General features: G+C 40.7%; 1 protein-coding gene across 7 annotated transcripts in view; it reads right to left on the bottom strand.

The window, feature by feature from the left end:
* The window catches only part of DLGAP3 (DLG associated protein 3), a 655,676-nt gene that overhangs the window by 36,613 nt on the left and 606,800 nt on the right, over positions 1-12,263 (bottom strand). For all 7 annotated transcript variants that reach the window (XM_077481746.1, XM_077481739.1, XM_077481741.1 and 4 more), the window contains one exon: positions 1,612-1,703. In XM_077481746.1, coding sequence (XP_077337872.1) covers positions 1,612-1,703 — 92 coding nt within the window. The remainder of the gene's footprint in view (positions 1-1,611; positions 1,704-12,263) is intronic.

Genomic DNA, 12,263 nt, shown 5'->3' with positions numbered 1-12,263 from the left:
GAAGGTTAATGAGACTAATTTCTGTGTGTAGTCAGCAGTGATAAGTGTCTGGTTACTGCTAATTTAATGTTCCCAATAACTTTTTAATACTTTTTTAATTATTTGGGGGGAGAGGTTAAGTTTATCTTTTAAAAGATAGATGCACTATAAATTGGACTTGAAATAAAAAATAAAGATCTGCCAGGTTTAAAAAAAATTGAAATGTTAAAAAGTACCCTTTTGCCTCGTACATACGATTGGAATTTTGGTCGGAAAAAGCTCTGATGGTTTTCCCAACGGAATTCCGACGGGATTTCGCTCAAGCTGTCTTGCACACACACTGTCACATCAAATTCCGACATTCAAGAATGCGGAGACGTACAACACGTACGACGGGACTAGAACAAGGAAGTTCAATAGCCAGTAGCCAATAGCTTCCGTCTCATAGTTGAATCTGAGCATGCGTGAGTTTTTGCGTGTCGGAATTGCATACACACGATCGGAATTTCCGTCTGCAAAATTGAGAACCTGCTCTCAATCTTTTGCTGGCGGAAATTCGGTAAGCAAAATTCGGATGGAGCATACACACGGTTGCATTTTCCGACGAAAAACTCACATCTGTCTTTTGCTGGCTGAAATTCCGAACGTGCGTATGTGTCATAAGTCTGTAATTCCTCCTTAAAAATAACAGAGCACTTCCTGGGATGTGAGAGTTCCAAAGTACTCTTTTTCCTACAGCTTCATAGCGGTATATCTGAAATTGTTTCTGTCTAAAGCAGCCCATAGATGATACAGTTCTTGTGTTCAAGCAACAGTTTGACTGAAAAAAACTGACTCTATTCCCCCATCCACAGACTCAATGTGGTTGGTGGAATCCCTCCACTGAGCTTTTATTTTTTGTCAGCGGTGAGACTTCTTCGCCATCAAAATACACTAACCAGCATTTCAGGCTATACCCTGCATCACTGATTGAGTGGGGGAAATGTAGTAAAGGCATTTATACAGAAGTAGATTGCTATATTGAATTCTGTACAACCTAACATGGATTGAAATTCGACCAGTCTATGCTGATTGGACAAATTTCGATCCATGTATGGCCAGCTCAAGGCATTATTGCCTCTGACTACTAGTCTAAAGAGACTAGTCTGTAGTGAAATTTGGTGATGTCACTACCATGTAACTTCTTATTCTCTTTGCTGGAGGCTAAGACATAAGGGAGCAAAACCCTGCCAATATCAAGATAACTACAACTACAAAAGGATAGTGTAGAAGAAACATTGTACATCAGTAATGGGTAAAGATCAGCTGCAAGGAGACTCCAGGGCAGTGATGGCGAACCTTGGCACCCCAGATGTTTTGGAACTACATTTCCCATGATGCTCTTGCACTCTGAAGTGTAGTTGAGCATCATGGGAAATGTAGTTCCAAAACATCTGGGGTGTCAAGGTTCGCCATCACTGCTCCAGGGGATGCCGGTGCCAAGTCCTTTGCCCCATGGCTGCTGTTTGTAGCACAACTTCAAGCACTTACTTCCTGGTTAAAATATGTGATATACTGTAAGTATGTTTGTGTAAACAGTATAGTATATATAGCATTGTATTACTAATGTATAGCAATAAGATTGTCACATACCATGTTCTGCTGGCAGAGCCGGAAAAACTGCTGCACTTTCTGAGACATCAAGAGCTGAGAGCTTCCAACTGCACTGCGAATCTTCTCCAAAACTAAAAGCAAAAGAGAAGCTTAAGCTTAAGAATCAACTTATAAAAAGTTGAAGTCAAAATTGTTCACAATACTGCTAAAGGATCAAAATGAAAGCAAAATACTTTTCATGACTTGCTATAAATGGCATTTTTCTCAGTTTCTTGCAATTTGTATTTCTTGCCCAACACTTGCTCATTTTCTTTTTTTTTATGGCACTGAAAGTATGTATGATGTTAATGGATATATTCTTTTTTTGGGGGTAAGTTTGCAAGCACAAAAAAACTGTTTGTTAAAAAAAAACAGTTTGCCATTTTTAGAACTTGGAATCAAAATATTGTAATAAATAGTTTATATTACGCTAGTTCTAGACCGAGAATGTTCTGTTCATCGTGCTGATCTCAACTGTTTTGCTAAAAAAAAACTGTTTACTGAGCTTAATAACTCAACCTCAAATAACATGAAGATATCTGACTGAGTGAGAGGACTCGGGACTGACTTTTCCCACCTCCAACTCCACAATCTGTGCATTTCCATACAAATTTCCAGCTAGAAGAAGAGCATCAGCTGTGCTCTTCCTCTAAAAGACCCATACTTCCTTGAAAGACCCATTTTGCTCTGGACACCGGTTATGGACATGTAATAAATATAAAAAATATATATATTTTGTAGAATATAATTTTTTGGGGGAAAAACATACAAACCGAAGTTAAAGAAATAAAATCAACCCAATACCATTTTAGTTTCCTTGTAAATGATATTTTACTGATTAACTTTAGAATTTTCTTGTGTGAATGTGGCTAAGTAGTGCTATACAGAATCGGCATCACCCTGTGTGAAAATTATTAATGATGCATCATGCACAGAATATGCACATTCAGCTAAATGGGATTCTTTTTTTCTTACTAAGCGTTTAACTCTTGCCATGTTTGTTGAACAAAACATTAAAAATATATAGTATGTTAATTGTATTGGATTTCAAGTGTTGCAGTGTTTGATCTGATGTGCTGTATGATTGGAATATATAATAATTGTTTTATACGTGCTATTCCAGGAGCTCTTGTACACTTCATAAAAGCCTGTCGGCTCCATTCTCAAAGCAGTATCTATCACTTTAAGAAATGCGGTAAAATAACGCTCAGCGTTTTTCGAAATTTTTTGGGGGCATAAAAAAAAGCTACTAAAATACAGCATTGCGATGTGTTATGAAGTAATGCGGCATTTTAGTTGTGAAAGCGTGTGGTAATTTAACGCTGGCGGTAGTCGGCATCCTTAAAAACCTGTAGTAAAAAGATGATTGTTAAAGAGCGGCTTCAGCTGGGTTTCCCGCTGACAACTGAATGTAAACAAAAGAATTGCCAGCAATGAAAAATTAAGAAAGAAAACTGTGTGGGGGTCCCTCCCCCAAATCCATACCAGGCCCTATGGGTCTGGTATGGTTGTGAGGGGGATCCCATGCCAAAATGTAAAAAACAAAAATGAAGTTGTCCCCCTCCCTCAAAATCCACAGGTCAGGGGGGGGGGGGGGCGAGTGGCCCCTACTTCTGAACCATGCCAGACCATTTGCATGAAACATAATGAATGCCGGCTGCAGATCAAAAGATAAATAATAAAGTGGTCCACACCTAACAAAGGCTCCTGCTGAATAACAGCTCCTACCGCTTCCCACTGCAAAATAAAAAAAGGGGGTGGGGGCACCTGGTGATGTCACTGGGTAACCCCACCCATGTGACATCGACCCAGCATGCCCCGGTTGATTACATCACAAGACGAGGGGGTCACCTGTTGACATCACCGGGTGACCCCACCACTTGTGCCCCATACACATCTGATAGATAGTTTGTCGGAAAATGCGATCGTGTGTGGGCTCTATTGGACTTTTTCCACCGGAAATTCTGACGGAGAAACTTTGAGAGCAGGAACTCAAATTTTCCGACAACAAAATCCGATCGGACTTTTTCCGATCGTTTGTAGAGGAATCTGATCGGACAAAGTGCCACACATGCTCAGATCAAATTACGACACCAAAGCTATTGGCTATTAGCCTCAACGCAGTCCCGTCGTAACGAACAAACGTCATCACGTTTCAAAGGATTGTTCTTTTCGACAACTTTGACTGTGTGCATGCAACACCAGTTTCGGACAAAATCTGTTGGAAAAAATCTGATGGATTTTGTGGTCGGAATGTCAGATCGTGTGTACGGGGGCTAAGAAGAAGGAGGATCTGGACAGCCGCACTCCAATATAAATGCCTTTATTGTATAAAATAAAAGTTCAAATCATAGCAGGGTACAGGATAGATTAACTGACGCGTTTCACTTTTTCTCAATAGTGCTTAGTCATAGCTACACAACCACAACGTTTTGCCACAGATATATACTAGTGTATCATGGATCATGTGATCAATTATGTGATCAATTAAAATGAATTGATTAAATGAAAATTAATTAAATGGTAAACCAGTGTGATTGGGTATAGAAGACACACATATATCCAGGAGAAAAATACCACAAATATATATAACAAAAAAAATAACAAACATTTAAATTAATCAAAAAAATTTCCAATTATATAATCACAGCTCCTGGATAAATGAGCATGTATAGTTACTGTGAATGCTCCATTAGTGGTCAGTGTAAATCCCCATTACATTGGTGGCCAGTGTAGAAACTCCTCTTTATATTGGTAATCATTAAAAAATCCAAATTTGCATTTGGGGTCAGTTTCAAATCCTCCCTTACATTGGTGGTCCACGCAGAAGCCCCCTTTCAATTGGTGGTTAGTGTAAATCCCCTTTACATTGGTGACCAGTGTAGAAATTACCCTTTATTGGCTGTTGATGTAAAATCCCCCATTACATTGGTTGCCAGTGTAAATTTTTCATAACATTGATGGTCAGTGTACATTTATCTTTACGTTGGTGGTAAGTGCAGAATTGCCCTTACACTGGTGGTCATTGAATACCCCCCTTTAAATTGGTGGCAAGTGTAATCCCCCCTAACATTTGAGGTTGGTGTAGAAGTGTCACCTTACATTGGTGGTCAGTACAAATCTCCTAGACAATGGTTGTAAGTGTAAATTCTCGCTTACATGGATATCATTGTATATTCCCCCTTAGGTGGTTAGTGGAAATGCTCTTCTTACATTGGTGTCAGTGTAGAAATTCCTCTTTTCTATTTGTGGGTGGCATAACATTCCCCATTACATAGTGGTCAGTGCAAATTCTCCTTCACATTGATGGTCAGTTTAAATCCCCTGCTCACAGAATACCCCATATATACTTTCCAAAGATTGTCACAGTGTACTGCCTCCTAATCCCACCCCCCCACCACTGCCAATGATCCCATCAACCCCCCAGCATTGCCACTGATCACACCCCCCCCCACCCCCCAGCATTGCCACTGATCCCAGGAATCCTAAAATCCCTAGGAGTTTTCTGTCTAATAATGGGTCCCTCCCCAGTCCATGGTGTGCAGGCAGTAAGGAGATGATGTGCTGTAACCTTTAGCAACCAATCAGTGAGCAGTAATGCTGTGCACTAACCTCTTGCAACCAATCATTGAGCAGTAAGGATATACAGTACCCTCTAGGAACCAATGAGTGAGCAGTAATAATGTGCAGTAACCTCTAGCAACCAATTAGTGAATGTTATAGATGTCCAGTAACCTCTAGCATTTAATCAGTGAACAGTATTGATGTACAGTAATCTCTAGCAACCAATCAACAAGCAGAAGTCCTGTGCTGTAACCTCTATAAAATAAACAGTGAGACATAATGTGTGCTGTAACCTCTAGCAGCCAGTCAGTGAGCAGTAATGATACACTTTAACCTCTGGCAGCTAATCACAATCTCTACCTGATCTGATTCAGTAAACTGATTTTGAGTCTAGCTGCTATTAATTGTATGTCGCAAAGCATGGGGAGAGCAAAATTACATGGAAGAGGGGGCGCAAGAAAATGTTTGCCCAGGATCTAGTCAATATTAAAGATGGTCCTGAGAGGATCCTCTGCCTTTGTCAACCCCTTCAAATCTCCTGACTCAAAACCCATCTGCCATCCTGCTCCCGAGAGGCTCCATCTGGATACTAAAGGAAAAGGCTACTTGGCTTAGAATGCTCAGACAAGGTTGTTGACACCGCACTCCCAAAACCCAAGAAAAGTAGTACCAATACCTACAACAGAGTGTGGAAGCTGTTTCAATTGTGTGCATCCTCTTAAAAATTTTCAGTTCTGGGCCCACAGGTTCACAAGTGCTAGAGTTCCTTCAGAGGTCATCAGGTAACTTAAATCTCCACTGTTTAAAAGTAGTATTAAAATTGAAACCACCATAGAATCTTCTGTTCACAAAATGGGGTCTATCACTAGTTCTGAAGTTTGTTTACTCAATGGAGTTTTCCCCTGAAGGAGGAATTTCCCTGTGGTACATTACAGTGATAACTGCCTTCTTAGTCACCATTTCAGAGTGATGGGTATGTGAAACTGTTGATCTAAGGGACCCTTCAGCACCTTTTTTACAGATAGAGTGGTCTTTAGTTAGTACCCTGCAGACTTTCATTTGAAACAGAACACCATCCTTCTTACTTTTGCATACTAGGAGCAATTAAGCCATTTGGATACATCCCTGCAAGTCCATAAAGGTGTATATAGTGCTACTGCATTCATCAGGACATGTGATCATCCTGGGCAGAAGCTGCTCATGTGTCCCCAAAGACGATCTGTAAGGTGGTCTCCTGGTCCTCAATGCATACCTTTATAACCCATTACTGTGTTGAGCTGACCTCTCCTACCTCTGTTGGTTTTGGTTGGAGTGTTCTTTTTTCTAAAACCTCTGGTAATTAAATTTCTCAGCATTTCCAGCCTGTGTTGTCTAGTTATTTCCCATACATACTGTATGCTGACATGGAGCTGTCAGGAAAAAGGAAAATGTATATCATATTTACTGTAATTTTACCTTCTCCATGGCATAGTGTCTCACCCAGTCAGAGTAAGCAAGTTACATAATGCTGTTGTGGGGGGTGGTTCAAATTTAATGAGGCTGGAGGGGGAGAGGACTGTCTGCGCATATGCTGCCATGGAGCTTGTCAGGAAAATAAAATTATGGTAGATACTAAAACAGTTTTCAGATTTTTTTGGTAGCTGCCTCTCTATCCATATACAAGCAATGATGTTTTTGTAACTTAAATACTTACTAGAATATGTTTTAGATTTATTGCTAGAATTCTAACATATTACAATAAATTACAATAAATAAAGACATGTGCTCTGAAACCCAGATAATCATGGTGTATCCATACCACTGGCTGATATGCTCTTTTAATCTTTTTGGGCCAATTCAATAATTATTTTCTAGCACTAGATGGAGCTCAAGATTTATAATATCTAGCAGCAGCCAGCTGCTATAGTTATGTTGTACAACAAAACTATATTTGGCAACAAATAACAAAAAAATTACTCTATATATACAATATATACAGTACAGACCAAAAGTTTGGACACACCTTCTCATTCAAAGAGTTTTCTTTATTTTCATGTCTATGAAAATTGTAGATTCACACTGAAGGCATCAAAACTATGAATTAACACATGTGGAATTATATATTGAACAAAAAAGTGTGAAACAACTGAAAATATGTCTTATATTCTAGGTTCTTCAAAGTAGCCACCTTTTTCTTTGATTACTACTCCGCACACTCTTGGCGTTCTGTTGATGAGCTTCAAGAGGTAGTCATCTGAAATGGCTTTCCAACAGTCTTGAAGGAGTTCCCAGAGATGCTTAGCACTTGTTGGCCCTTTTGCCTTCACTCTGCGGTCCAGCTCACCCCAAACCATCTCGATTGGGTTCAGGTCCGGTGACTGTGGAGGCCAGGTCATCTGGCACAGCACCCCATCACTCTCCTTCTTGGTCAAATAGCCCTTACACAGCCTGGAGGTGTGTTTGGGGTCATTGTCCTGTTGAAAAATAAATGATGGTCCAACTAAACGCAAACCAGATGGAATAGCATGCCGCTGCAAGATGCTGTGGTAGCCATGCTGATTCAGTATGAATTCAATTTTGAATAAATCCCCAACAGTGTAACCAGCAAAGCACCCCCACACCATCACACCTCCTCCTCCATGCTTCACGGTGGGAACCAGGCATGTAGAGTCCATCCGTTCACCTCTTCTGCGTCGCACAAAGACATGGTGGTTGGAACCAAAGATCTCAAACTTGGACTCATCAGACCAAAGCACAGATCTCCACTGGTCTAATGTCCATTCCTTGTGTTCTTTAGCCCAAACAAGTCTCTTCTGCTTGTTGCCTGTCATCAGCAGTGTTTTCCTAGCAGCTATTTTACCATGAAGGCCTGATTCACACAGTCTCCTCTTAACAGTTGTTCTAGAGATGTGTCTGCTGCTAGAACTCTGTGTGGCATTGCCCTTTTCTCTAATCTGAGCTGCTGTAACTCGGATGAACTTATCGTCCGCAGCAGAGGTGACTCTTGGTCTTCCTTTCCTGGGGCGGTCCTCATGTGAGCCAGTTTCTTTGTAGCGCTTGATGGTTTTTGCCACTGCACTTGGGGACACTTTCAACGTTTTCCCAATTGTTCGGACTGACTGACCTTCATTTCTTAAAGTAATGATGGTCACTCGTTTTTCTCTACTTAGCTGCTTTTTTCTTCCCATAATACAAATTCTAACAGTGTATTCAGTAGGACTATCAGCTGTGTACTGTATCCACCTCCTGCACAACACAACGGATGGTCCCAAATCCATTTATAAGGCTTGAAATCACACTTATTAAACCTGACAGGGCACATTTTTTGGCACAAGAACAGGTACAGGATAGTTCAAAGAGTTTCCCAAATCCTTGAGAGCCCGTTGTACCCCTAAAATCCACCAAAAGCACTCTAATTCTTCTTTCTTTATTGACTTCCAAACATTTCACCAAAAATGGTAAAAATTAGCTAAAATGTCCAGAATGGTGGAGTGAAAACTCTCAATTACACTCATCCCTGTTATTCACTAGTTTTTGCATTGTAGCTCAATTTCGCCAATATTTTATAGTATTTATTTTCCTAACTTCCTAAACAGAACAAAATGTTTCTTTACCCTTGGAAAACATACCAAGTACACAATATTATCAATGCAAGGAAACCTGCACTAAAATGTCAATGCTAAAATCAACCAATTCACATCTAGTGTATAGATATTGGTAAAGGTATTTAAGGAATACCAGATTGTAGTCTTACCCATTTTCACCACCAAAGTTCAGTGGCAAAAACCCCAGGAATCTAACCCTTACCAACATAGGCCTTGATCACATGTTGGATAATCCTTCCACTAAGTCTTATTTTAAAGCCTTCAGAACAAAATGTTTTAGTCCTCTGCAAGGGCAAGGGGACACAGAAATAGAATCTCACAGGCCTGACTACAGTGAATATGGTGGGAAAAATTCACAGGCAGGTGAGAAAGGTGACCATAAAAAAACCTCTCTGCATTCTCTCCGTTCTCCACAATATAAAAAGACAATTTTTTTTTACATTTTTTTTCTTTCCACTACAGCCTTCCTCCCACTGTCATTCTCAGCAAGGCAACAATGGCATGTCCCTACTCCTGGGATGTTCCCATTGCATATCCTAAGAGGCTGAAGGAGCAAGGAACTGGCCTGGTACACATTGTCATCAGGGTGGCACCTTCCAATGATGTCAGAGGGAAAATGGTGATGCAAGACCCAGTCTGTGGCACCTGAGCAGTGGATTGCAGTACGACAAAACTGAGTTTGCAGGACAGGTAAGAATTTGAATTGAGGGCAACCTTGCATAATAGATAAGTGGGGAGGAAATCTTCTCTTTAAGGTGGAATTCTGAACCAACTTTAAGAATGAAGTCTGGGGGGATATAACGAAACCAAAATCAAGGTTATTACCATCAAGAATGCCACATCCAGACTAAATGTAAGAGGGGGGCTTATTTTCAAGGGAACTCCACACAGGCACAAGGAAAACATGCACATTTCAGGCAGGTAGTGCTGTGATTGGGATTTGAACCGCTGACCCTAGTGCTGCCAGGCAGAAGCACTAACCACTTAGCCTTCCTGCTGCCCATAATACTAAAAATCCTTTTTTTTTTACTCCAAGCCTCCAAATGATTTGAGCATTGATAGCCACGCTGTTAAAGACAAGGTCTATAACTAGGTGTGACAAACGGGCTAATCAATGAGCACACTGAGACCTAGTAAGCACCAGGGAACATATACCAGGACATTTATGATATCTGCTAGTACAATTACAGGACAATTTTATGGTACGATTCATGGAGGCCCCAACTAGGAATGATGCTCTGTTGGAAATCTCAAACCGCAGAGCAGTTATTACTAATTACCAACAGAGCGGTTATTACTAATTACTAGCAGAGCTTATTACTAATGTTCATATAAAAGGAACATTTGGGTAGCTGTAAGCAACAAACACATATATGGGAAAGATAAAAACACTTAACTTTAAGAAAGCTAATTTTCCAAGGATGAGGGCTGCTCTCCAAGACTTAGACTGGGAGGGAATATTGACATCAATAAACACAGACCAGAAATGGGAATTCTTCAAAGCGACTGTATGTGAACTCACTTCAAAGTATATTGCCATTGGCAATAAGTTTAAAAGATTAAAAATTAAACCTATTTGGCTCACGGACAAAGTTAAAAAAAGCTATAAATAATAAGAAAAGAGCTTTTAAAAAATATAAAAATGAAGTAACACTATCACCGTTTGAATTTTACAAAGAATATAACAGAATATGTAAAAAGGAAATCAAGGACGCTAAACTTCAAAATTAAAGACAGATTGAAAAAGATAGTAGGACGAACCCTAAAAAAATATTCAAATATATTAATAGTTAAAAGGTCAGGTCTGAGCATGTAGACCCTTTACAAAAGAATCTAGAGTAGGTGACTAGGGACAAAGAGAAGGCAAATTTACTGAATAGTTTCTTCAGCTCTGTGTACTTAGGGGCATGGGGAAACTCATGTCCATAATGGGGGTGGTACTGACACAGCCCCAAATGATTCACAATGGCTCAAAAGTTATATGGTCCAAAAATATTTAAACAGAATAAAAGTGGATAAAGCACCTGGACCAGATGGCATCCACGGATCCTAGAAGAATTGAGCTCTGTCATTTCAATACCACTGTATCTAATTTTTAGGGACTCCTTAATGACACCGTCATACACAGTATCTCACAAAAGTGGGTACACCCCTCACATTTTTTAAAATATTTTATTATATCTTTTCATGTGACAACACTGAAGAAATTACACTTTGCTACAATGTAGTGTATTGAGTGTACAGCTTGTATAACAGTGTAAATTTGCTGTCCCCTCAAAACAACTCTACACACAGCCATTAATGTCTAAACCACTGGCAAAAAAAAGTGAGTACACTCCTAAGTGAAAATGTCCAAATTGGGCCCAAAGTGCCAATATTTTGTGTAGCCACCATTATTTTTCAGCACTGCCTTAACCTTATTGGGCATAGAGTTCCCCAGAGCTTCACAGATTGCCACTGGAGTCCTCTTCCACTGCTCCATGACGACATCACGGAGCTGGTGGATGTTAGAGACCTTGCGCTCCTCCCCCTTCCATTTGAGGATGCCCCACAGATGCTCAATAGGGTTTAGGTCTGGAGACATGCTTGGCCAGTCCATCACCTTTACCCTCAGCTTCTTTAGCATGGCAGTGGTCATCTTGGAGGTGTGTTTGGGGTCGTTGGAATACTGTCCTATGGCCCAGTCTCCGAAGGGAGGGGATCAGGCTCTGCTTCAGTATGTCACAGTTCATGTTGGAATTCATGGTTCCCTCATTGAACTGTCCCTCCCCAGTGCCGGCAGCACTCATGCAGCCCCAGACCACGACATGCCCACCCCCATGCTTGACTGTAGGCAAGACACACTTGTCTTTGTACTCCCCATCTGGTTGCCGCCACACATGCTTGACACCCTTCTGAACCAAATAAGTTTATCTTGGTATCATTAGACCACGGACATGGTTCCAGTAATCCATGTCCTAAGTCTGCTTCTCTTCAGCAAACTGTTTGCGGGCTTTCTTGTGCATCATCTTTAGAAGAGGCTTCCTTCTGGGACTACAGCCATGCATACCAATTTGATGTAGTGTGTGATGTATGGTCTGAGTACTGACAGGCTGACCCCCCACCCCTTCAATCTCTGCAGCAATGCTGGCAGTACTCATATGTCTATTTCCCAAAGACAACCTTTGGATATGATGCTGAGCACGTGCACTCAACTTCTTTGGTTGACCATGGCGAGGCCTGTTCTGAGTGGAACCTGTCCTGTTAAACCGCTGTATGGTCTTGGCCACCACGCTGCAGCTCAGTTTTAGGGTCTTGACAGACTTCTTATAGCCTAGGTTATCTTTATGTAGAGCAACATTTCTTGTTTTTCAGATCCTCAGAGAGTTTAGTGCCTAGTGATGCTGTGTTGAACTTTCAGTGAATAGTATGAGAGAGTGAGCGTGATAACACCAAATTTAACACACCTGCTCCCCATTTACACATGAGACCTTGTAACACTAACAAGTCACATGAGGCCGGGGA

The sequence above is a fragment of the Lithobates pipiens genome, unplaced genomic scaffold (assembly GCF_037356315.1).
Source record: "Lithobates pipiens isolate NorthernLeopardFrog02 unplaced genomic scaffold, aLitPip1_a1.2 Scaffold_16, whole genome shotgun sequence".
Classification (NCBI taxonomy): Eukaryota; Metazoa; Chordata; class Amphibia; order Anura; family Ranidae; genus Lithobates; species Lithobates pipiens.
The sequence above is the reverse complement of the archived record's forward strand: the minus strand, read 5'-3'. Positions and strand labels throughout refer to the sequence as shown.